This window comes from Bactrocera oleae, chromosome 4 (genome assembly GCF_042242935.1).
Source record: "Bactrocera oleae isolate idBacOlea1 chromosome 4, idBacOlea1, whole genome shotgun sequence".
Lineage (NCBI taxonomy): Eukaryota > Metazoa > Arthropoda > Insecta > Diptera > Tephritidae > Bactrocera > Bactrocera oleae.
Window position 1 is genome coordinate 9,780,605 of NC_091538.1, and position 27,412 is coordinate 9,808,016.

Genomic DNA, 27,412 nt, shown 5'->3' on the forward strand with positions numbered 1-27,412 from the left:
ATAGCAAATTAAAAAGAAAAATTAAAACTAAAATTTAAAAAACAATTTAAATATATATATATATAATATAAATAATAAAAATACAATGATATATATAAATAATAATAAATAATAAATGAATTTACACACTTGAAAAAATAAATTGGAAAAATCTGGCAACACACTGCAATGTAAAATGAAACAAAAAACACCGCAAAACAATAAATTAACTGTAATTTTAAATATATGTTTAGAAGTTTTCGGACTTACAGAGTTTTAGCAGTTTAGGAGCATATTTAAGAGTAATAAGCATAGATGAAAACGTGCTGGGGGCAATGCAATTAAAAATTATGGTTTGATGTTAGCATACAACAAAAGTTCAAATAAGTGAAATTAATAAATCTAACTGTAAGTAAATTAAATTTAAATAGTTAATTTTGAAAAGCATAAGCTATGTAAGTTTAAAATTTATACAAATTCGTATGTGTTTTTCCAAGTGTGCGTCAAGTAGTTGAAACTATTGTAGAAAACAAAGTTTGCTTTTATTATTATTATTATTATTATTATGTTTCCTTTTTTATTATTAAATATTTTTTTTGTGTGTATACACAATACAAGAAAAGTGTTAATTCCATTAATTGTAATATTACATTGCTTGAAAAGAAATTCGTATAAGCACTGGGTAGTTTAGTTTGTATTGTTTCGTAATACAAAATATAATTTTAGTACAATTTTTGACTGAAAATTTCAAAAGAAACAAAACACACAAAATTCAAATAAAAAATTCGATTCTACAAAATAAAAAATATTTTAAAAAAATATATAATTTCTTATTATTATAAATGTTTTCCTGTGCATATAAGCAATACGTAAGCGCTAAGTTCGAGCAGCACCGAACACTAAACCTACTCACAAACTGATGAACGTGAAATATTAAAGGAAATAAAAAAAGCTTTCTTTAAGATATGCCATCTCACGTCTAAAAGTTGTAGAAATTGAACCATAACTTTTCAAACCCCAGATACCGAATATGCGAAACTCAGTGTATATGCATAAAATTTTACAAAAAACAGCGATATATTAATGAAATTCCAAGAGCATCTTTTCCTGTTAATAATGTGCTTTTGTATCAAAATTGGAAAAATTTATTTTTCTATCACCCATTTTCTTAAAATAAAGAATTTCGAACTTTCGCTTGGTTTTATACTATACAATATCAGTGAAAACGTGAGTTATCTTAATGGAATTTAGAGAACGTGTTTTTATGATAATAATCTCTCATTGTGCCAAAAATATGTAAAGCGGATCAGTACGCTAAGTATTAGCCCTCCTCATTCCTAATATACGAATTTCGAAATTCAAGTTAGCTTTATAACATATACATGTATCGCTCACACCGAGAGTTATCTTAATGAAACTCAGTTATTTTAGGTATTTTTGCGATAATTTTCTGCTTGTGCTGCCGAAATTCGATATAATCGGATCAATACTTTCCTTAGCCTCCATATACCTAATATACGAATTTCAAAGTTCCAGTTGACTTTACATCGTATATAACGGTCAATATGTAAGATAAAACGAACGTATAATATTAGATATATTGTACGATAGTTGAATGCCAAAAATGCCAACTGTACGTATAGCATATAATGATTTTCATTATTCTTTATTTCGAATATATCGGTCAACCGGTGAGTTATCTTCAAAAAATTGCATGGAAACGTATTCTCGCGTATATTTGAGTAATGTCAGACCTTTCTTTAGATGGCTGATATAGTGATTTTCCACTCTCCAGCTGAGTTTGAACGCGATATAGTCATTTCCGACCATCCAACTATCATTAAACTGATTCAAATAGGTGTTATAATAATAATAAAATTAAATATCCAATTTTGCTCAAAATAATGTGGAATACGCATGAAATCGATCTAAATCTTGGTCAACACCCCATATTAATAATAATAGGAAATCATTACGATTATCTGTTTGATTTTCTTCTGGTATAAACAGGTTATAGAGTCAAAATATTGCACATAAAACTTTCTCCAGTTTCCCATTTTTGCAATAGGTTAAATTGAATTTTTAATTAAAAAAAAAACATTTCACTGCTTAAACTACCCGGTATTAATACATGTTGTGAAGTATTGCCATATTTTTGCGTAATATCAATAACGGGAATTTATAAACACCTTTGACTTCAAAATATATTGTCGTCTGAAATGTCATTGACTTTGCACGCATATACATATGTGGATTATATTCTTTTTACTATTAAAATTTAAGTTTAAACGAAACATATCAGACGTCTATTCTAATTAATTGCCATTGATTCATTATGATTGATTATTTGACGGCTGTTTCACCTGAACGAATTAAGTGTCACCACCTTCTCGAATTTCATCAAAATAAAGTGTAGAAATTGACGTTATTGATTTTAAAACTTGCGTTGACAACGTACCGCCATTTTTATGTAAGTTTTGTGATGAAAACGCTTTAAGGTTTGGAAATCTGATGTAAAACGTTCATAAGACAGCTATAAATGTACTCATAACTTCATGACTTTTGCTACAACATTTCGAGATATTATATAAAAATATATACAAATTTGAGTATTATTGCTGGTTTATTTACCAAAAATAATAATAATAATTAATGAAAAATAAAATGTTTTCACTTCAGTGTTAAAATTTCACTACGGTAAAATTTTATATAACCTCATGGCAAAATTTATGTGGCAACTCTAAATAAACATACCGAAAAATACCAACTATAAATTATAATACAAATGCAAGGAAAATTGAAAATAGAAAACAGTGCCACAATATTAATAATATTTAAACAAAAAGTGATAATTAGTAATTTCTTTGAATTAACAAATACATAAAAAATTAATTTTATATCGAATACGTAACAATAATGATGCAGAAAAGTAATAAAGTGCATGTATTGGAAGCAGACGATACTTCTAGTACTGTATACAAACTTCCCGTTGGTGGGGACCAAAATCGAACCACTCATCGTAAGAAATAATAGAAATATGTTACCTTGCCCTAGATCACAGCATATTTTTTATCAAATAATACCTATAGAATTATAAACAATATCGTTTATTTCATGTTTAACATAGGAAACAAATCAGCTGGTGGCTCAAAGAGAAAAAGGGGAACAACGCGACGGAAGAAGCGCCGTTATACGCAAATCGAAGAGGATGAGCCTGAAGAAGAACTGAGATTGAGCAATAAAAAAGTATGCGTAATTTGTGGAAACAGCCAAGAAATAGTTGATTTATCATCTAATCCAATAATGAAAAAGACTATGGCCTCCTACTGCGAAGGCGATGATGTGGTGAGTAATGAAGTGCATTTGTTATATATATATAAATTATTATTATTTATAAATTATATTAATAATATAGCAAGTATATTTATAGCTTAAATAAAATTTGTTTTTTTTTGTGCATTACTTGCTAAATACTTGCTTATTAGATTTATACAAAAATATATATTCTTGAATTTATCATATATGAAATATGTATGTATAATATAAACTTTCAGTAAAATTGTTTTGTATGAAAAATAAAATAGTGCCTTCAAATCCTTTTTATTATTTCGTAGAACTTGGATGATTGTTTGTCATCACTCTGCATTACTTGTGTCTTTAAATCAAGAGCTGTAAGAGAAGTACAGAATAATATCAAAGTGCGCTTGCAAGGCCTTGGAAATGGTCAACTATTAAAAACGTCCCAGTGTCCTGCGAAGAAGGAAGAAAATTTGGATATATTGGAATATAGTGAAGATATTGATAGAGAGGGCAATATCAGACTAAAGAATAGAGACAACCGTTTAATGAAAACACGTACTAATGGTTTATGTCAATATGTGCAATCGTCACCAGAGACTAAAAGAAACCTGCAAGCCAGTGAAACAAGTCCACGTCTGCTTACTGCTGCCCTTACGGCTACCGTTGAACCACCACCTGCTACAAATACACCAACTTTTAATCATCTACAATACACATCACTTAGTAAATGCATTGATATCAACACTGTGCTCGATAACTCCACAGAGGATGCTGACAATAAAAATACTGTACAACTTACAAAATATAGACTGACTGAGATTTCAGGTACGACAACATCAATACAACAACTGGAAGCCAAGGGTACGGACTATAATCCCGCCGTAACTAGTTCGCTCTTATCCACAGAAAGGATCGAATTATTGGCATTAGCAAATGTGCCTGAGTTGCCGTCATCGTGTTCAAATTCCACACACTCACATAACGGTATGAATCAATCAATGCTACAGGTTATCCGTGAACGTTCCGAATCGGTTTTAATAACAGAATCGGGTGGGAAAATCAACAACTATAAAAGTGCGTCACGCCCGAAGGCGCGCAGAGTGTGTCGTTTTTGTGGTAACACTTATATACGCAAAGATCACTATAATAAACATATACGTCGCTGTCGCAATCAATATTCCCGAAGTTTACCGCCATTGAGTGCCAATGTTACGAACAAACTTGACAAGAGTCAAACAGTGCCACAAGTAAGTGCCAAGCGAAATCTCGTGAACAGTGTCAGCCGAAGTGCAAGTCCCACATTTGGCGAAGCTGCTAAACGTACACGCCAGTTTCATTGCACCGAATGTCAAGCCACGATGGATAATATCACACTCTTGCGACAGCACCGTGCAACGCATCTTCGTGAATACAAATGCGATATGTGTTATAAAAAATTTAATACCTTATATGAACACGACTTTCATCGCATCGTTTGTTTGGCCGAAAAGGAAGTGTGGCATGAACAAACACTGAGTGAAGATGAAGAAAATACTGCGAATGATGACAAGAAATCTGTGGTTAGATCCAAACGCTCAGTCGTAAAGTCTACCGCTAGCCGTCGTGTGACGCGTGCGCAAAGTCGTGCTCGTACAGATATCGTGGAAAAACCTAAAAACCAACCTATGGTAAGACGCCGTTTAACTGTTTTGACTAGCGTCTCTCGCTATGTGCATGGCAACAATAATAGTGAGGATAGTGATATGGATGAAGATGATGATGATGATGATGTTTCCATTGCCGATTCAATGGATTCGAGGCGTAGAGTGTATACGGGTGATTGGCTAGAGAGGCGGAACGATAGTGAAGTTTGCGAACTGCCCGATATACAAATCGATAGTGAAAAAGAATATGGTATGTAATGTGTATCGCAACTACTTATGCGTTTAGTTTGTGCGATTTTATATTTTTAAACTTAAAAATTTACTTTGTAGATCTTTACCTGTTGGATAGGCTGAAGGCGCAAATCAGCGCACAGGAGTTTACATGCTTAGCAGACAACTGTGATTTCTTCACCGATACACTATTGAATTTAATGCTACACGATTACGTGCATCATTTTAAAAGCTCATGGTTCTACTGTCAAAAATGTGGTAGCGTTTTTACCAGCAAGTAAGTGTCAAATTATTCACATATTTATATTCCAAACAGAATAGTTTATGTTTGTCACGAAGTTTTTAACGCGAGAAAGAAAACACGGTAGAATATAAAAAATATATATAATCACCTGTGAAGGATATTCGGTGTAGCTGAAGTTAATACATTTCCTTGTTTATAATACTGTTTGTTAAGTTTAAAAATAAGCAACAAATAAACATTAGTTCAAAGCCATTTATTAATACCGTATTATATTACAGAGTTTTCTTGGACTATCATTTAGACCGGCAGAATGGAGGCAGATTCATTTGTTACAAGTGCAATGAACAATTTATGTTTCAACATCAATTGGATTTACATCTAATATATCACACAAAACAGCTAAATCATACCTGTGATAAATGTAAATGTGAATTTCTCTCGGATGAAAAATTGTTTCAGCATACGAAACTTGAGCACAGTAACGAAACCGACAAGAATTTAATACGTATACAAAGTAAGGCAACATACGCGTCTTCTCGTTCGCCAAACGACAACGAGTATTTGAATGGCAGGCAACGGAAAAAGTACAACGTGAAAATACTCAATATGCGGCTGCCGTACATGCCTACGAAAAGACCGTTAGAATTACCGGGTCATAAGCCATACCGACGTCGTATTGGCGTTATAGAATTCGAAAATGAGCGAAATCCAAATTGTTGTAGTTGTAAATAGTGCCGACACGCTTGACAACAATGTACATTTGCTTACGTTACTCATAATTTGACAAAGAAAATCAACACGGAAAGTAATTAAAATATACCAAATACTTAACCATGATTCAGTTATGTAAGGCTGAAATGTCTGAGAAATATATTTTTTTTAACATAAAAACAAAGTAAAACAACAGATTTAGATATAATGTGTCAAAATTGTAACACTTTTGACATATTGTTGTTTTTAGACTAACGACACAGCCTTATATAATTGAATCATGTTCTTAACGGTACAAAGAATTTACATTACACAACTGGTGTTTAACTTTTTTATTTTTCGCTTTTGCGCCTATTTATGAGAATAATTCATATAATTCGTCAATAATGTTTGCTGAACTCAATTTCGAATTGAATATTGTTATTTATGTTCTTAAAACATATAGTTAAATCTACTTTTGTGCAAAATTTATTGGTTTTAAATCAATTTAGCAAATTTTTGTACAATTGGTAACACTAATCTCGTAAATGATCAATATTATTTTATAAAAAATTTCTTAATTTATTGTGCAACAGTAATTTTAACTGAAATGTGGAAATATGCTAATTGGACCAATAAGAGTTGAGATCGCATTCAAAAAGTCTGAAATGTGAAACCTTAATTTTCCAAGGTACATAACATATTATGTATGTGTTTTTCAAATAATTGTAGTTAAACAAAGTTAGAAATTAATGTATTTTATGAAAATTATGAACATCACTTAATGTAGAAAATTGTGTAATTGAATCACATTCAGATGTTAATGCACACACATATTTTTTACTATGTTGCAAGAATTGTGCATGAAGTGTCATTAATTAAAAATATATACGCTTTTCAATAAATCGAAGCCACTATTAAGAATTTTATAATTAGATTATTTATAAACTATGTATGTATATAATAAATGCATATGTATATATGTATGTGAATTCAAACCAACAACTTCAGACTGAATTATTTTCTACTGTGAAGTGGTAACTTATAATTACTTATTACAATGCCTGAAACATTTTTTTATGCTAATATGCTGATAGACCGCTTTTCATTACATTCCAGTAAAGGTGATATATACCACACTGACTGAAAAGTCTTTCGACCAACAATGAAGGGTCTAGAAAAGGTGCTAAATATACTAAATTTCATGAAGATATCTTGTCAAATAAAAACGTTTTCCAGTCAGTCAGTTTGTAAGCCAGCTATAGTAGCGCTGGCTCGGGTAATAATATATAGCAAATTTCGTGAAAATATATGTATTATGAAATTAAAAAGTTTTCCATACAAGAACTTGATTTTGATTGGTCAGTTTATATGGCAGCTATTCAATTAGGGCGATTCTCCCAACATTGGTGAATCTTCGAGCAAGTTTGTTTATGGCTTTACCATTACAATGGAGTAAAATTTTTTTCCAGCGTGCCCCTTTTTTGGTTTAGGAAAGAGGAAATAAACACTCGGAGCCAAATCTAGTGATTGTAGTGGTAGTTCATAGCCTAATTCTATGGTAAAATCAGTCGTTTCACCAGCTAAACGAGATTACCAAACCATGGCGTTTATATCAACGATGCTTTCTCCTATCAGCAATGTTTTGTTAAATCGCTAAATAATTATTTTTTCAATTGTTGTACTTTTAAGCTGATAATAATATTAAAAATGTACAATTAGAATTCCAAAAACTAATAGTTTTTCATATAAAGAATTGAGCACCAACAGAAAATGCAAAATGTTCTATTTAGAATATTTATATTTAGAGTTATTCTATATAGAATTAGAATATTCTACGTTCTCTGACACCAAGTAATTCAATTAAGTTTTCTTGCACATTTGCACCCTGTTACACTTAACTGATTTTCTTATATCTGGCAATATTGTAATTGAACGCCATATTGGTGGTTTCCGTAATTTCTCTACAAGAATTTTCCGCATTCTCATTTTTTCACCGCCGCTGTTAGACGCAGATTGAGTGTTTTTTTAAAAGAAGTGAAAATATAGCTCATTGTAAAAAAAAAGTAAATTTATTAAGTAAAATGGGCGTGCAAGTAGTACCTATTTCTCCCGGTGATGGTAAGCGCCATGCAAATAATAAAATTCTACTCATTCTAACCTGTTTTATGTGATTAATAATGCAATACATATACATATACAAATTTATTACATACTTAATTAGGTAGCACATTCCCAAAAACTGGACAGGTGGTGTCTGTGCATTACACTGGAACATTAGACAATGGCACTAAGTTCGATTCTTCACGTGACCGCAATAAGCCTTTCAAGTTTACACTTGGCAGAGGTGAAGTAATTCGTGGTTGGGATGAAGGAGTTGCCCAGCTTTCTGTCGGTCAACGCGCGAAACTCATCTGCTCGCCGGATTATGCCTACGGAAGTCGGGGACATCCAGGCGTTATTCCACCAAATGCTACTCTAACTTTTGATGTTGAATTATTAAAGGTTGAGTAAACTGATCCAGTAAATAAACAATACGCTATGTTTAATAATTACAAGTAAGAGCAAAGTAAAGAAAGATATAAACCATCCCAAAAATGCTAGTTAGAAATAGTAAAACAACACTTTTAATTCAAACCAATTTGAAACCATATAGAGATGTAATATCAACAATCAGAATTTTCAATACAATTACGTATGGAGATACGTTGCACAATTGATAGAAAATGTAAGCTCGCATACAAAAGGATTCGCATAATACATACATTTAATATCTATATTTGCGCTGGATTTAACTATTAAAAGTGACATCTAAATTAGTTCATTCCATTGTAATAACTCTAAAATTCTGGTCGCGGTGGAATATTTATAAAGAATATCTGTTAAAATGCATTTAAAGCACCAGAAAACAATTGAATTTTACTATTTATTAAATGTTCTCATACTTGTAGTGTTATTAAATCCGCATTCAATATTACTTAATGAAATTATTTCGATGAATTGAACAAAAATAATTGTAGAAAGTTAAATAAATTAATTAAAAGCTACTATTTGGAATTTATGAAATGGAATATGTTAATGTTTCTCACCACAGTCGGGCTGGGCAATTGAAGCGCACACGGATTTGTAATCAGCAAGGTTATCACTTCGGCAGCATCCCCAAAAATAATTGTGAAATATTTGAAATACCAAATATTCACAGTATTATTTTAAGGGTGTGTACATTTATTAGTATGTACATAAAATTGGACTAATTTGTTTATGTAGGGTACAAAAAGCTAGAAAACATTGTAGTGAAACATATAATTTAAAAGTCAATTGGCAATGTTTATAAAAATTTAATACAAAAAAAAGTGTATATATATGTAGAAATTCAGATTTTAAAGACGATTTAGTTTCGGGGAGTACTTTTTTACGCCGGTCCGTTAGTTGAGAAGCGTAGTAAAACTTTTACACAATGGCACTCAATGTTGGTAAGTATTGTAAAAAGCTGAAAAAGCACAAGTTCGGCTCAGAAGGTTACAACACAAAAAATCATCTTAAATTTTTGTAACTTGCTGAAGTTTGAAATCTTCTAAACTACCAAAAATTTAGTTTAAAAGCAAAAATGGAAATATGTAAGTTCCCATTGGTGTTGCAATTTTTTTATATTGTAGCGGCCGAAAACATTCCCTAAATAATTCTGAGATATCGACAGGACAGTGCTCGGCTGGTTAAGAATCTCAGGTCTCTTTCCGTTAAATAGACTGAAAAACTTTTGATGCTAATGAAAATTGTATAATGAAGGTGGAAAATAGCTTGCTCAGCAGAGAACGTTAAAAATATTCCACGTTTTCTGTGCACAGTACTACGTAGACATTGATCTTGATATTGTTTCATATATATTCTTTATTCAAATGTATTTTTGTTCCTAACCGCTTTCGCATAACATTATTAGATTTCCCGATTTTTTTAAACGCTGTATTCTAAGTAATTTTCCGATAATTTACGGCTTAAGCACTTAATAAAGTGGCAACACTGATGAAATGTCGAATAGAATGTGGTGAAATTATGTGAACAGTTTTCTTTACTTTTTGTAGTTTACATTTTCATTCCTTTTCAAGCTTTTTGAGTTTATAAATTTTGTGAGTTACTGATCGTATAAAAATAACAAAACAAGTGTTGAAGGCTATTAATTAAACAATAAATGATTTGTATTGGCATGAGAGAGGTTACTAAAAGTTGTGGACGCTCACATTCATGTTAAAAAGGTATTACTAATATATAAATACTAATAAAATAAAAAAACTAACACTGGACCATTAATCGGAATTTCGCCAAGGTAAGGCGGGTTATGGAAGGTGTTGGCAATGAAGTTGCGGCTTCAAATGAAACGCGAATGGCAGCAACAAAAAGTGACGTAGTCAAGGATGTGTATTTAGTCACCAAGGACACTTTCATTGTCGAACAAAAAGTGAAAAGGGATAATGACTCAATGCCAGAATTGAATGGCTGCCGAGACGAATTGCGTTCGGTCCAACTGGATGCTTTACCTGATGAGATATTAGAGTTCATACTTACCTATTTACCACCTTATAGAGATTTGGAAAGCTGTAGACTAGTTTGTAAACGTTGGAATTCGGTAGTGAAAAGTAAGTGTAAAATATATTTGTGTGCGTGAATGTGTTTAACATATTATTATTTTTTTTGAATAGATTTAGTTCGACGCTCGAAATTAAACTTACACAAAGGATTAATTGATTATCGTTTAAGATGGGAAATTTTTTCACAACAGACCGCTGCAAATGTTGCAGAATGTAAAAATATAACAAAAAATTTGGCAATACCTCCTTCTCCACCACCAGTTATTGCTGGACGATTTTCGCATTCAGCTGTAAGACATGGAAATTCGATGTATGTTTTTGGAGGGGGTTCCTCCTCTGATACTACATTCAATGATTTGTGGCGCTTCGACTTGTCAGAAATGAGTTGGGAACGTCCATTGTCAATGGGTTCCTATCCATCACCAAAAGGCAGCGCTTCTATTGTATGCTGGGGAGAGCAATTGGTGTTATTTGGCGGATGGCGGTATCCATCTCTGCATCCACCATATCAACCTTGGTGCCTCTTCGATGAACTTCATTTCTATGATTTGAACAGTAATCGCTGGACATTACGTATTACCTTGCCAAGTCCGCCACCTATGGCAGGACACTCTGCTAGTGTGCATGGTGATCGTATGGTTATATTTGGTGGTTATCAAATCGCTGACGGTGTGAATAGTAACTCAAATGAAACATGGTGCTTGAACCTAAACGAGTTGAAATGGTGGCAACCTCGTTTTATGGGTAATACAAAACCACCACCACGATATGGACAGTTTCAATTGGTATTAGACGAGTATCACCTGTTGATTGTTGGTGGTTGCGGTGGTCCCAACAGTGTTTACTCAGATGCTTGGCTTTTGGACATGTCTCAAGAGTTATGGTTGTGGCGTGCAATACCGATACGCAACAAAAAATTCGGTGCAACGCATATGTGGTGTAATCCTGCCTGTAAGATTGGCACTAAATTGGTAGTGCTTGGCCCTACACCAAATATGCCGCAAGACTTTCAAATGATGAAACAGATGCGAGTGCCTGTTGGAGCATATAGACGTCCAGTTGGTGGTGCCCAAGGGGATGGTGGTGTAGGCGGTGCAGCTGCGGAAATGCCAGCACCTCGTTATGGTGCAGTACAACAACAAAATCAAAATAATCTCTTTGATAGACAAAGACTTTTGGGTGGCGGCTTACAAATGGCGGTAGTTCCTCCAAATCCACACCCTCCCCTTCAAAGACAACAACCACAGCAGCAGAGACTTGACAATGCACGTTTAGGCGGACCTGATGAACAATATTTTGCCAATCGACGTGCAATTCTGCAACAAAATCAACAACAGCAAGTTAATAATATATATAATAACAATATTAATGGTAGCCATAACAACCTTCAACCACGACGTGGTCGTCTTGGTAACTTGCATGCAAATTCACCTGCTAATGCAAATGCTGTAGAGGAGTGTAACCAAAACCGTCCATCTTGTTCAAATTCTACTTCTTCAGTACCCTCGACGTCACCGTCACCGTCGCCGTCGCCATCAGCATCAAGTTCATCCGGTTCTCGTACAAATGGGACCCCTTCGCCCAGAAACGGCAATGAGGTTATTCCTGGTCTTAACAATTCGAACGACATTGAAGCTGCGAACCGTTTGCAGCGTAATTTAGCATTACGTTGTAGGGACAACGAACCATTGTTGCCCAAACGTTTCGACGAATTGTATGAAGTAAGTACGAATATGATTGTCCATGTGTAACCCCCAGCGGATAGGGGATAGAATTTGCCCGCGGTAAGGTATGCCTGTGGTAAGAGGCGACTAAAATCCATATGCGCTATGTCTGTTATTAAGCTTTGCCACGAAATATCAGTGTAGTTATGTCAGAAATAGTGCTATAATAGTTGGCTTGAACTGATATTTAGACTATAGATTCTTTCTAATGAAAAGACATTTGAAGTTCAAGCGACAAATGTCAGCAGTCATTGAGTTTGATAGGTGCTCAACTGACAGTAGCTTCGGCTACAAGATCTTACCGGAGACTTAAATCTGGTACCACGGGGGGCAGACAGATCTTGGATTTCTGCTAATTGGGTCTGGCGCTTTGGGAAGATTCGTGGTGGCTGTGGTTTAAACTTAAATGCTGGAAGAACTGAAAAATTCGATTCAATGTGGAGTTGCATACGCAACCGGGTGCCGGATCCACAGCACGGCAGAGATTTTCGGTGGGCGTCGAACCCGACCAAGCTGATATAGGTGTCCCTTCCACACTATCAATTGGTATCCAAATAATGCTTGCAAATAGCTTGCGTTATTTGGGGCGCTGATCCACGCAATGTTTTGATCCGTTGTGCTTTTGAGCACCTCGAGGTTAGGCCGTCGACGGCCGGTACTCACGTAAATCAAAACGAAAGTTGTGCATGTATATATTAATAATTTAACAACAAATCTAAACAGTTATGATTTTTATGTTTACTATTAAATAAACACATCTTTTGTTTATTCAAAAACGGTATATAAATAACCATTTTTTTATTTGCAGGATCCATTTCGAATGGCAGCGTTTAATGTACAAAACCGGCCGCGTAGCGTTTCAAAAGATCATAATGAGCGTATACGTCGAATGGAGGAAAAGATGAATGCTTTAAGAAATTCAAGGCGTAGTGCAATGGTGGGCGAACCTAAAGCTATCAAAGAGCCATCGCCTAAGCGAATCAAACGCAATGTTCTATCGTTATTCGTTTGTGATCTCTCGGCGGCATTGGATAAAGATGATCCTCATTTGCAATGGGTAGAGTACAAGAATTATGGTGTTATACCTGGAGCACCGGAAAGGTTGATACTTTCCACAATGGTTGCGGGACACGGTGAATTGATATTATTCGGAGGTGTACATAAAGAGACGCTTGGTGAGATAACGCATCAAGTTTCAAACTCGGTCCATTTCCTAAGCGCACCGCGCGAAATAATTTAAGTTGTTATTTTAAAAGGTAAATATGGTATATTTATAAAATAAAGCTTACTATCTACATATATACGTACATTTATGCGAAATAACTCGTTGGTATGTTTAGAATATTATAATAAATAAGTGTGTATGGTCTTATTATTTATATTTAATATATTGACTTATTGTTCATTCATTGTCAAACTTTAAATTGAATGTCTTCTTTGAACTCCTCTTCATTTCTTCTATATGCCATTTTGAAAAGTGTTACTCTGAAAAGCATTAATTAATAAAAGTTAAAAATTGTTTTATTCTCTTCTAACTGTGTTAAGAGTTAAAAGATTAAAAGAAATTATAACTAAATTAAATATTAGGCTAAGCACAAAAAATGCTGCCAGAAAAATCACTAAAGCTAATATTTCAATAAAAATATAGACACAAAATAAAAACTTGTAAATATATATGTACACATAAATATATAATTAAAAATATCGATTTTTAAATAAACTGCAAAGGCCGATTCAACATTTCCTTTCGCCTGCCGGCGCACACGAGCATGTGTTAAACTAATTGAAGTAATATAAAACCTGAAAATGAAATGGCTTCATCACTGGCATGAATATATATGTGGAACATAATATATGTTTTATTTTTCTATAAATACAACTAATAAAAGTAATTTGAATTCATAACAATTTTATAAATACTTTTAATTACTGAGCAATACTAGTTAAAACGCAACTGTCAAAATTAGGTTTACAACGGAACGGCTCCGGATATTAATATATATAAATTTAAAAAATTGTTCAGTATACTAAGGATTAGGTGGTCTACTACTTGCTATAACAGATACTTAAGTTAAAATTAAGTTATTCTAAAGTTAAAAATTTCCTAGGTTATGTTTAAGTTACGTATTGAAGTTTGCAAACTTTTATTTACAAACTGTAGGCAACACTGTTTCGCATATGTCAAATTGAAAATACACTAGAATCTCGTTCCTTGCCAAACAATTTTGAAACATTCTTTAAAAAATAATCACGAATTTATTAGCATATAAATTAATTTTGAAAGTTGCAATAGAATGAAAACTCCGCCGCAACGTAGAAGAGGGCAAAATGATATTCAACAAGCGAGGGGACGTTTTAGAAATGTGCTAAACGACACATTGGCCGGTTCAGATGATGATGGAAATGCTAGTGAGGAAGATTTACCGCAACGTGGACGTCCGCCAAAGCACTTAGCTAATACTATCGAAAGGGAAGTCCAGTCACCACGTAGCTCTCGACATAGCAGCTTGTCACCAGGAAAATACATAACACCAACAAAGCGCAGAAAGCGTGAAGAGCAAACTGAGAATGATAAGTCATCATCATCATCAGCACAACCAACACAAAAAATACAAGCAGAGAGTTTTGTTATGAAACTATTTGATCGCAGTCTTGATCTTTCAAAGTATACGGAACAAACAGCATTATATCCCATATGTCGTGCTTGGATGGCGAATCAACCACGTAATCCAAATATACGCAGTTATCGTGATAGGCGATCACCATCGCCAGTTGAAAGAAAAAGTAATGCTGCTGAGTTACTTGAACAGTTAAAAAGAGGTGAGATTCGGAATGTGAAGTCAATGCCAGCACCCCAACGAACTGATCTGCCAAAAATACCCATACTGAGTCGCGATGTTTCAAGTACAAAAGAAATCGACGAAGTAGTTTTAGGAAGTAATAATTTGAACAAAAATGAACTTCTGGAAGATCATCTGATTAAGTGGAAGACACTCAAATCTAGTTGGCTTAAACAGAAATGTAGTTACCAGAAACGTTATGAACTCAACCATTTGATCTTAAAACAGCTTTTCAAGCCCTAAATACTATATAATTAGAATTTTATATACTATATTAAATGTGTATATGTTTTAACAATAGCATGTAAATATGAATATGAATTTAATAATATTTGACATTTATGAATTTAGTGATGCTTTTTGGTTAACAAACAGTTATCCATTTTTTTATTTTTTTGCTGCGACTACCCGGACAACCAGCTGCTGGGTTATGACGAAGTCTTACTCTCGTGCACCTTATGCCGAGCAGTTTAACGTGTTATGGGAAAGTGTTGTAGTGTTTGAAGGTGAGATTCTGATATATACTTGTGCTTGCCTCACAGAACCATGGATGAAATAAGGAAACAGTGAAGGCACTCTGTCTTCTTTTTTACGGAGTTTATTTCAAGCCGGGTTTATTGCTTGTGGATTGCAAGAACGAAAATATTGCGACCGTGTATGTTTAAAGCATACTTTCAGGCGGTCTGCGCTGCATGTTAATTGAATGAATAGGCTTTGCAGGTTAGGTTTAATTTCAATGCGCTCATGTAATGGATTACCTTAGTAAGTGGTTATTTATTGTCTAGTTGTGTATAAAGTAGTTTTGGCTGTCTGTTTACACCCATTCATAACAATACCTGTAACTAATGCTTTAGTTTTAATATATACGAAGGAGTCTGTAGTTTTAACCTTTCAAAACCATAAAATAAAACTGTAAATCAAAAAGTTGCATAAGAATCATAATATTATATTAATAATTCAGATACATATTTCGGCACTTAATTTATTTTCATGCATCCGCTTATCTGTCAAACGCACGACCCGATCAAATACGTTATTGCATTTTAGCAAAAGCAAATACATGGCAACATTGTGCTCGGCAAAAAAATCGACTTGTTAAATTTATTTTGTTTATTTTCCTGTTTACTTACATTCGTATATGAAGTTTTTGGTGTTTGGTGCAATATTCACGGATTTTTGTGTATTTATAATCAGAATGATAGTAAATGATAAAGTTGTTTAAAATCATTCGCATTGAAAATTTTAGTTATAAAATATTTTACAAATCTAGTAAAAAACATATAATTATAAAATATTTTGGTGGTAAAAAAGTGAGATGTGAAAAAAGTTTTTTCATTAAGATAGTTAATGTCCTGATAAATGCGTAGATAATTCCGGAGCGTGTTAACTATAGCGAATACTCATATTTGAATCGCAATTGGCTGGTTTTCACAAACCAATTCGGTCTAGATTTAAAATTGATATACAATTATTTTCAACAGCTACAATTTTTATAATACAAATCAGAGGGCCACAAGTAAGTGTATAATTATAAGCAAATTTAAAAGAACGAACCTACATTTGTTGCCGTTTTTAAATATTAATAAACAGTAACAAAGCAGCAACGCTATGTAAATAAAGAAAAGTAACTATATGTTTGTCTGATTTACATATGCATTTTCAAAAATTGTGTATTTCATTGATTTTGTACATAACTCGCTGGAAATCACCACCCACACTACTGCTTGTGTACTTTTCATTTGTTTGGCTTTTTTATTTTATTGTTTTTCCGTTAATAATATTTCCAATTAGGTTAAGTTAAAAATTTTCAGAGTTTTTGTTGAAGTTTTCTGATAAGCCTACAGATACATACTTATTAGTTCATTGCTGAAACTGAATATTTTTATTATTGTTCACATAACAGTTGCTTGTTGGAGTTGAGCGATAGACTAAATTATTTGTTGGACATAGACCAAATTAATTATTTTATTTTAAGGCGTTTGTACATATGAAATTCTGTCTAATATATCTACTTGTCTATTCATAAAAACAGTTAACATATATTAAACCATAGATATAGGTTCTAACTGACGATTTTTACCAACCAAGGCGTTTCAATACCGACGTTAAGCGACTGCATAAGCTTAACTGAGACGTTATGCCTATGTGCTGTCACTATTAGCGGGCAGGTGGAATCTTTCCCCTAACAGCTATTTTTGAGCATCTTGTAAAAAAATTAAAACTAATATCTTACGTCAAAGAAATGAGACCCCAGCTAAGGCATATAAAAACACTTAACACTCAGGAGACTTAACACGCAGAATTCTGCCGATAAAACAACAACAACATATAACACCCACCACCCATTTGAGCATTTTCTCCTACTAAGTGTCGTTGGTATCTGTTATAAACTATGCGGCCCTTATTTAGCGTAAGTGGTTGTATAAGGTACCTTGTCAGGTTCCATTCCAGCTACAGCCTGCTGATAAGCATACCACCTACACCCGGCATAATGCAGCAGATCAGCCAGCAGGAAGAAGATATTTAGCGAAAAACGAAATATGTCTTTAGCAAGCAATACGCTGACTTCTGAAGCATACTCGTCATCGCTCTAAACATTATGTACATACATATATGAATAATGCATTATGTATAACTCTAAACAATTGTATCACACGTTCATTATAAAAATATTTAATATGTTAAACAGCATTTGTCTGCCTTTGAATTGATTATTTATGTATAGGCAACATATTTAAGTTGATTTTGCCATATAAATTGTCTGCTTTTTGTATACCTATACGTATATTATTTATGTATAACTACAAACATCTTTGACTATTTTTACTTGTGCACAAATGATGACATCATTGCGTTAACACACATAACAATAAATACTATGTAGTCAGCGGGACAGACTACAATGCGCGCGTGCAAGCAGAACTATGAACAAAATAATGAGATTACTGTCACTTTGGGATTTCTGCAGTTTAATCTTAGCTTTTCTAAACTATTCTTTCTTTCTTAACAAATATTTATACATAAATTAAATTAACAATTTGTAAAAATCATAAAAAATTGAACTAAGTTGACAATTGCCAAATAATTTTTGTTAAGCACAAAAAATAAATACGAAAAATAAACAATTGCTGTGTTTACATATTTTTAATTTCAAAAAGGTTATTCACCTGGTATTTTTAGCGCGTCTGTTAAAATTTTTGCATTTTCATGTATTTACATACAGCGAGACATTTATTTTCATTATTTGTATATATGTAGTTTCTTCTGGGTAAACTGATTTTTACTTCCCTACCGCAACATTTTGTTTTTGTTTTGATTATCATTTTCTACTCACATTTTATACAGGGTCACTATGTATATATTTATATCGACTCAATTATGTCTAGGTAGCCCACTGAAGGTATGCTACTCATTCCATTATGTTTTGCTTTTCTCCACAAATGCTTTAAGAATTTGTTGCTTGTCTTACACACATTTATTCCACTTTATATGGTTTGTCGGCGTGGTGTAGCGCGTAAATGCTTCGTTTCTTTATATATTTAGGCTTATAACAGCAAATGCGCGCTGGTTCAAAACCTAACGCAGCTATTACTTATTATTTCTCTTCATAATTGATTTGTTGTTGTGTACTATATTTAATAAATATATTTAGCGTTATATATTATTTAAACAATTACTTGATTTTGCACAGCTTATCAACTGTGGGTTTTCGTTTAAACCTTAACATTTATCCACGTTGTTCAGCATAGCTTCTGGAGCTGTTAAATTGATTGCAATTGAACTCAGGCTTGTAGATTTGTAACGTTAATAAGTTTATGTAGTTATGTAGTCTAAACTCCCTGAGTTACATTATTTTATTTAATTGTATAAAGCTTCGTAGCTTCGGCAATTACTACAAATTAATTCGACATTACCATAATGACCTATTACGATAAAGAAAGGTAAACTTCGGCTGCACCGAAGCCATAATGCCCTACACTGATGCATTTCTTATAGCATAAAAATGTATAAAAATACCTTTTTCCTGATTTTGCGCGTTTAATATCAATGGCAGCTCTATATATACCATATATGCTATAGTAGTCCGATCTGCACAATATGTTCGTAGATTTCCTGAAGACATTTTGTCAAAAAAAAAAAAAATTTCATGCAAGAAATTGTTTTTGTGTATTAAAAATTTCGTGGCAAACGTAATATAACTTGTTCAGGGTATACAAATTAAAAGCATTAATGATGGATTCAGCCTTGTGACGAGAACGAAACATACCAATAGCAAATAATTAATAAGCGCTAAATACCCTTACGAATGTTGAGAAAAAGATAATCAAGACAAGAATGATGTAATCTTGAACAAAACTAAGTAAAAATTTGAAATTAGTGGTGTTGACGGCGATAAATGCTTTAGAGTACATAAAACCGGAAAATAAAAGTAGTATCTTAAAGCTTCTATATGCACAGTATTCATTGTAAAATTCATTACCTACTTAACTTTTCAATTGCAATCCTATTATTGTATATATCTCTTTTTGTATTGTTCAATTTTATTTGGTATATTCACTCGCAATTTGTAATTAAATTTTTGTATTAAAAAAAATTTGCATTTGAATTCAGCTTCAGCTTATCAGCCGTACAATTATATGGAGGAAAGGGTATTAATTAATAGACTCAGCGCTAACTCATCCTATATGTATATGTTTTAGCTTATATATTCGGCATAAAATCAACCAGATTTCTATATTAAGTATATAGGGTATAGAGCAAGGTCTCTACCGATTTCATAGATTTTTTAACAGGGTATGTTATAATGATTAGTCTGCTGAGTGATCTCTGCCGATCAATTAATGCCCACCTCATACTGTCCGTCTATATATACGCGAACTAGTGCCTCAGTTTTTGAAATGTCGATCTGAAATTTTGCACAGGCTCAGTTCAGTTTAGTTCAGTTTTTTGATTCATGATAAATATGTGGTTATATAATGTAAACAGCTGAAATATTTGTTGCCTTTTGTTTAAACGAAACTAGAAGACATTTCAAATTCAAATTCAAATACTCGTGACGTTTCTGTCGTGCCTCAGCAATTAAATTTGTATATTTAACGTGCTTTGTATACAAAAAACTAAAAATTTGAAATCACTTTGAAAGACCGCGCTTTTCAAATCCCACTGGTATTCGTTTTAGCCTACGCAATGTACTTATCAAAAGCAAATGAAAAACCGAAAAATGGGAGGCGTATTTGGTTTCAACACATCAGTTGCAGTTTATCGCTAATTAAATTCGTGGCATCATAAATTTCATTAGAGCCGGAAGTGTAGACATTTCGCGCTGAATTTGTGAACTCATAATAAATTCGAAACGTGCAGCACATTTTTTTTTACATTTCTTTCTTGCACTTTTGTGGAAGGTAACGGAAGTAGTGAGTAAGTTGTAACACGTGTCTTCTTTTTAATTTAAGGAAACAGAGCTGCCTTATTCGAATAAAGCCATATTTTGAATAAGTGACTCCTATTTTTTTTTCTAAGAATAGCTAATATCTTACTATGATACCGCAAAAATAATAAAAAGCAGTATCCGGCAGTGTAACGCTCGCTTATATCGAAAACAATGTAAGTAAATTTGTATACTTGTATGTATGAATATTTGCTTCCTTTTCATTGAATTGGCACTCCGAAAATATACCGTTATTTCTCAACAATTATTTTGCTTTCATTATCGCTGCTATGTTTACACTTTTTCCGCTGTGTGGAGGTCCCCTAACATATTTAAAGGAATTACAACATGAGTTTATAGTTGCAACATTTCCATTTTGGGCCTCTACGTATTTTCTTTGTGTGCATGAAACTTGTTTTTTTTTAATATTTTTTTTTTGTTTTTGATATTTCCTCAAAACATAGCATTCGACCTTGACATATTTACCTTAATAATATTACAGCATAACAAGTTTATTTTTGTTGCGCTTCATATCATTTGCTATAGCTTATAATGTATATATGTATGGATATGTGCATGTGTGTATATGCGCATATCAAACGTATTGTTATTGTTTTTATTTTAAATTCAGTGCAAGTGTGTGAGCTATTCGTAGACATTGATATTCACAGAGATATAGATATTGTGATAGATAGATAGTGTTGAGCCATACACATTTTCTCTACAGGAATGTGTTGAAATCATCTAACAGAAATTATAATCATTTCTATAGTGCCATCTCTAGAACTATATTTACTTCTACTGACTGCTAGTAAAAAAAAAATGTTTGTATATACGTGAACTAATCTCTCAGTTTTTGAAATATCGATCTGAAATTTTGCACACGATCTTTTCTCCCCAAGTAGCTGCTCATATGTCGGAATCGCCGATATCAAACCACTATAGCATATAGCTGTCATACAAACTGACCGATTAAAATCAAGTGCTTGTATGGAAAACTTTTATATTTGACAAGAAATCTTCACGAAATTTGGCATAAATTATATTTCGAGGCAGCGCTACAATCTCCGAAAAAATTGTTCAGATTAAACCACTATAGCATATAGCTGTCATATAAACTGAGCAATCAAAGTAAAGTTATTGTAGGGAAAACTTTTTTATTTGACGGGATATTTTCACGAAATTTAGCATTAATTATTTTTCGGGGCAGCGCTATATTTTCCGAATATATTTTTCAAATCGGACTACTATAGCATATAGCTGCCATACAAACTGACCGATTAAAATCAAGTGCTTGTACGTAAAACTTTTATATTTGAGAAGATATCTTCACGAAATTTGGCATAAAATATTTTTTGAGGCAGCGTTACAATCTCCGAAAAAATTGTTCAACTTAAACCACTATAGCATATAGCTGTCATACAAATTGACTGACTGAATCAAGTTCTTGTATGAAAACTTTTTTATATCTAAAGTGAATTATAGCTTTGCTGTAGCCGAAGTTACCATTTTTTCTTGTTTTTACTAAATTACTCAGGAAAATCAAAAAAATTTAGTATGAAATTAAAAGAATACCCATTAAAGTTGAAATTTTTTAACAACTCAATTTTCAACAAGTTTTTACTTTTTCCTCTACCTTGTGAACGCTTAAAAAATACCAAAATATTTATATTTTATTTCCTGACTTTTTCGGCACTGAATGTCGATTGCTTCTGCAATATATCCGATTATTGACCGAAGAGCAAGCCTTGTGAGTGTGTGTGCCCAGAATAAAAGCGACAATCTGATGCTATTCAACTATATTTACTATAAGATATTACGTATTGCTGTACGTGTATGTGTACATTTGTATATAGGTATATATATGTATATATATCGCTTGATAAGATTAATGGAATTTCTCAATGCAAACCCAATCAAGTACAGAGAACACAATGTATAAAGAACAAAGCAAACAACAGCTAGCGTAGTATAGGTGCTTTGGAAAACTTGACATTTCTCATCTGTTTACCGTTTTATTTATAGATAAACAATAGGTTGTGTTAAAAAGGCGGCAAGAGACCAAAGCTGCCGACAACAGTTCCAGTGTTGTTTCGCACATTTTTTGGCCAAGTCTCAAGGCAGCGTGTAGCACGCTAACCATCACGCGCAGCAATGGGTCAGCTTATGGCAAAATTAGCCGTACCGTTACAGCATTGCAGCGACAATGTGGTAAATATATTAGCTGGACGCCGCAAACGCAAACGCTCCCTAGACTCGAGCAATGCATCTGATGAGCTGCAGAATAGTGAAACGCAATCGCCAAAGAAGTATGTATGCGCTTTTTGTTGCTTTAATTTTTTAATACAAATTTTATTTTTTCACGCAGAAAAAGACTACTCACCACCACCCAATACATTTACCAAGCGCTCTTTAAGGAGCAAAAGAATTCCGACATTGCTGTGATGGCGTTGGGCAAGGTGTGGAATCTGCACAAAGTATATCTATGCCAGAGCCCATACTTTTACAGCATGTTCAATGGTTCATGGAAGGAATCCTGTCAAGATTTTGTGCACATTAAAATTTTGGATGAACGCATCACTTTGGAAGGCAAGTGAATATAATGATACATACTACATATATGTATATGCATACATACTTACATATATACTTAATAGGGTGGTTTGTTTACTTAGCCTAATTGTAAAATCTGTAGATTATAAAAACAGAAAATTTTGGACAAAAAAACAAAAAAAATTTTAACATCTAGAGGCGGCCCACTCAGTTTTAAAATAACTTTCGAGTTATAAATTTTTTTGGACAAGAAAAAATTATTTTTGGTTTAAACTCTTTACATTTATATAAAAATTACCGAATGTGACGGTTTTTGACTGAACATTTATTTTAACGCTTAATGAAAGCATGTTGTCGTTTAAGAATTTTTTTAAAACTAAAATAATGACCACAAACATTTTTTTGAAGTTGATAACTTTTAATTGGGCAGAAAGAGAACTCTCCACAGCTTCTAGAACACTTATCAAACATTTTTTTACGAAATAAAAATTTTAACTCGAAAATTTACTCTAGGTGTTAAAAAATTTTTTTTTGTCCAAAAATTTACTTTTTTTATAATCTACAAATTTTAGCCTCAGGCTAAGCAAAATATTTTTTTTTTCGCCCCACCCTAATACTTATATATATAAAAAAAATTGTTACATTAATTACAAGCCGTTTTTTTTTTGTTTAACCGTTTTTAGCGCTTGACGCCGTTTTCGGTTCCATGTATTCCGACGAGATCGAAATCGACCCAAAGGCGGTGATTTCAGTGTTGGCCACCGCGACGCTCTTCCATCTAGAGGGCATTATCGACAAATGCGCTGAAGTCATGATTGAGACCATTGATGCTGAGGTTTGTGTCAGGCTTTTATAACTTTTTCGCTGCAAGTTACTGCAACACTTTTTCGTTTCCGACTTATTTACAGACTGCCATTAGTTACTACGAAGCCGCTTGTCTGTATGGCAGCGTGAATGTTAAGAAAGCCGCCATGGTGTTTCTGGAAACAAATTTGCTCTGCATTTATCACAAAGATGAACAATTGCTGCGACAAATCAGCGTCGAACTAATGACAAAGTTGGTAGCCAGCCCCGATTTATATGTGATGCAGACTGAATTTTCTTTATACACATTACTACGCACCTGGATGTATTTGCGTCTGCATCCACTGTACGATGCTGAACATGCTTATGATATTGCGCCGGCGGCAGGTGCCGGTGATGGCAGTAGAGGTGGCGTTGGCAGCAACAACAATAACAATAATAGCAATAACGATGGTCAGTGTCTGGCAGATGTCGTGAAAGATTACTTTGCGCAACGCAGTGAAAGACGTTCATTCCTGGCCACAATCGAAGGTCAACAATTTGTACCGCCATTCCAAGCGCTACGCACGCAGTACTTAACAAATCATCATACAGATTTGAAAATCGTACTTAACGACAATATTATTCCAAAGGATTGGCTGCATAGTCATGTGCTAAGCCATTGGCATTCGATTTTAAAGGTCGATCATTTGCCAGAGGAGGGGTAAGTGTATTTTACATGAATGCATCTTATTTGTTATATATATAAGTATATTTGTAAACCTAATACCAGCGAAATTAAAGAGATATTATGTATTATAGTATATATGCTATTTGCATTTTTAAATTTTGCGAAATTATTATAAAAATTGAAATCCAAAATGAAGCTATAGTACCGACACACAAATAAAAAAGTTGTTCATACAAGCTGAATTTGATCGGCCTGTTCAGGGGTGGTAGCGTTGCTTTGCCCAATAATCCATGCTAAAATTTCGTGAAAATATCCCGTCAAATAAACAATTTTTCCATACCAGAACACAATTTTGATCGGTCAGTTTGTATGGTATATGCTATAGTGGTCCGATCTAAAAAAAATATACTCGGAGTTTGTAGCATAGCCTTGGACTATAACTTGTGCCAAATTTCATGCAAATATCCTGTCAAATAAAAAAGTTTTTCATACAAAAACTTGATTTTGATCGGTCCGTTTGTTTGACAGCTATATGCTATAGTGGTCCGATATTGGTGATGACGACAAATGAGCAGCTGCTCCGGAAGAATGAGATGTATGACAAATTTCAGATCGATATATCAAAAACTGAAGGACTAGATCGGTAGAACGGATTTGGGTTTCAGGTAGAATAATTATGCTTAGGATCAACCGGTCCAGCTGGCCCGGTTTGGATGTTGTGTCACTAAAATATAGCTTCGACATATTTTCTTGAAAGTTTAAGCTTTCAAAGTAATAATTAATATACTAGAATACCCCCTGAAAAGGGAAATTTTTGCACATATTTATTAACTAAGCGTAACGCACGAAAAAAATATTCCTCGAACATCTTTTTTGTCACACAATTACAAATTAGTAGTTCAATAACGGCTTTATGCCGCATTTTTTTGCAGACCGCAAAATCTTGATGCCGATGTGTTTTATAAGAATTGTATGCGTTGTGGGCGCATTCTACTCGAGCCCGGTTATCAGAAGTGGCGGTGGACAGGTTTCAACTTCGGCTTAGATTTGGTGCTGGTCGCTGATTCACGCTTGCTTAGCATACGACGTCATCATCGTAATGAGCACGAGCGTTTGCTGAGCCTGCAAACCAAAAGGCAGTTTATGATACGGTAAGAACAACAACTCTAATCTTATAATATATGCGCGTTGCTTATTTAAATTACTTAATCTATTTTCATATACCTTAAATTATGATTCGGAACAGCACTTCGGTAACATCGATCAATTCACAACGGCAACCAACATTCACGCAAAAGACCGAAATAACCTCACTCAGTCTGGAAAAGAATCAAGAGGTGACGATAATGCTCATGGACACATTGCTGGTGCATCCCTTGCTCATATCGGTGAATCTGTTGGTGGTGCCGCCGACGTCGCAACACTTTAAGCAACACATCTACAGCAACGAAGACACGATTAATGCGGCGACAGTTCCTATATCAGAAATCGGTGCCAATTGCAATCCAGCCGGTGATGCAGCTACGGCGCAACGCCCAGGCACGCCAACAAATAGCAATGTCAGCGCCGAGCGACTGTTGTTGGCGGCAGATGATTCGGCGGTGTGTGTTGTGCCGCCTTCACCACCAAATGTACCGTCAGTGTTGCTAACACCGCCCACACAACGTGCTGCTTCTACAACGTCAACAGTATCGACGGCTTCATCCGCTGGTTCGGCGGTTTCGGTCTCCTCGTCGGCGTCGGATTTTGTATAAGTTGATGTAGTTAAAAGCCATAAGCATTATGGAGACGTTCCATATATTTTGTGATTACTTTACTAATGATATGAACTCGTGTTCAGTTTTTTTCATTCGTTTGAATATTATTTTATAAACTTATTCAACATTAATGTTTGCCATAAAAGCGCACAAACAAATATGAAAAATGCTTTCGTCCATCAAGAATTCTCAACTCACTAAATATTCGTTCAGAAGATGAAAAGTGAATTCCGCTCGGACTCTGTATGGGAATATATGTGTATATATGATATATATTATGTAGAAACAAAATTTTACTTTAAATATTTTGATTTTAAAAAAGCATTCGATGTTGGAACAAGTTTACATTTTTCTAGTGTTTTTGCATTTTTTTCTTAAGTTTTGTAGAAAATTGAATTTGAAGCAAATATAAATTAGTCATACTCACTCTGCAGCTTTTCACAATTTACAAAACACTTCTACTAAAGAAAAAAAATCGAATTAGAATGTCGCATTCACGCGCGCTGGCGAAGTAATATAAAATATTGCTGTTGTAAATATATTTGTATTGAATTAAAATTTATAAAGATGTATATCAATTTTTTTATACTTATATAATATCTTGTAATTTACTATGTACATAAATACATTATGTATAATCATGAATGGTGTCGCACAAATAATATAAAACTAACTGCGTTTCTAAATTAATTCTCACTGCATTTTAATTAGACCCTGCACTGGATATATGCACTTTGCCATGAAGTTTGTAACGTTCGATTAAGTAGAAAGTCCTTATATGGAAAAATTTTTTATTTGACAAATTAACATCATGAAAATTGTTATGAATTATTGTCCGAGGCAACACAACAATCTCCGCACAAATTGTGCAAATCGGACATCTATAGCGTATAGCTGTCATACAAACTAATCGGTCAAAATTTAGTCCTTATATGAAACAATTTTTTTTGGGACAAGATATCTTAA

At 33.5% G+C, this 27,412-nt stretch overlaps 5 protein-coding genes across 6 annotated transcripts; all 5 read left to right on the top strand.

Moving 5' to 3' along the window:
* The first annotated feature begins 2,752 nt into the window (after positions 1-2,752).
* On the top strand, positions 2,753-7,001 carry LOC106614214 (zinc finger protein 675). The gene is made up of 5 exons (XM_014229835.3): positions 2,753-2,998; positions 3,107-3,324; positions 3,594-5,172; positions 5,253-5,430; positions 5,676-7,001. The coding sequence occupies exons 1-5, from the start codon at positions 2,896-2,898 to the stop codon at positions 6,127-6,129; spliced, it is 2,532 nt and encodes an 843-aa protein (XP_014085310.2). The 5' UTR covers positions 2,753-2,895; the 3' UTR covers positions 6,130-7,001.
* A 1,049-nt stretch (positions 7,002-8,050) lies between these two features.
* Fkbp12 (peptidyl-prolyl cis-trans isomerase Fkbp12) lies at positions 8,051-9,153 on the top strand. Its single transcript, XM_014229704.3, has 2 exons — positions 8,051-8,208; positions 8,312-9,153. Exons 1-2 carry the CDS (start codon positions 8,172-8,174, stop codon positions 8,599-8,601), a joined length of 327 nt encoding a protein of 108 aa, XP_014085179.1. The 5' UTR covers positions 8,051-8,171; the 3' UTR covers positions 8,602-9,153.
* A 1,003-nt stretch (positions 9,154-10,156) lies between these two features.
* On the top strand, positions 10,157-14,311 carry Fbxo42 (F-box protein 42). Of its 2 annotated transcripts, none has more exons than XM_070108939.1 (4): positions 10,157-10,337; positions 10,409-10,718; positions 10,782-12,391; positions 13,203-14,311. In XM_070108939.1, exons 2-4 carry the CDS (start codon positions 10,421-10,423, stop codon positions 13,632-13,634), a joined length of 2,340 nt encoding a protein of 779 aa, XP_069965040.1. In that variant the 5' UTR covers positions 10,157-10,337; positions 10,409-10,420; the 3' UTR covers positions 13,635-14,311. The 2 variants fall into 2 exon arrangements, with proteins under 2 accessions (XP_069965040.1, XP_014085288.2); XM_014229813.3 differs by having other exon boundaries at positions 10,414-10,718.
* Positions 14,312-14,553: 242 nt separating this feature from the next.
* Positions 14,554-15,584, top strand: mip40 (Myb-interacting protein 40). The gene has a single exon (XM_036375130.2). The coding sequence runs from the start codon at positions 14,689-14,691 to the stop codon at positions 15,475-15,477; it is 789 nt and encodes a 262-aa protein (XP_036231023.1). The 5' UTR covers positions 14,554-14,688; the 3' UTR covers positions 15,478-15,584.
* A 782-nt stretch (positions 15,585-16,366) lies between these two features.
* Positions 16,367-27,136, top strand: gcl (germ cell-less). Its single transcript, XM_014229829.3, has 7 exons — positions 16,367-16,750; positions 22,688-22,971; positions 23,031-23,251; positions 23,899-24,050; positions 24,124-24,722; positions 25,622-25,840; positions 25,936-27,136. The coding sequence occupies exons 2-7, from the start codon at positions 22,817-22,819 to the stop codon at positions 26,441-26,443; spliced, it is 1,854 nt and encodes a 617-aa protein (XP_014085304.2). The 5' UTR covers positions 16,367-16,750; positions 22,688-22,816; the 3' UTR covers positions 26,444-27,136.
* The last annotated feature ends 276 nt before the right edge of the window (positions 27,137-27,412 follow it).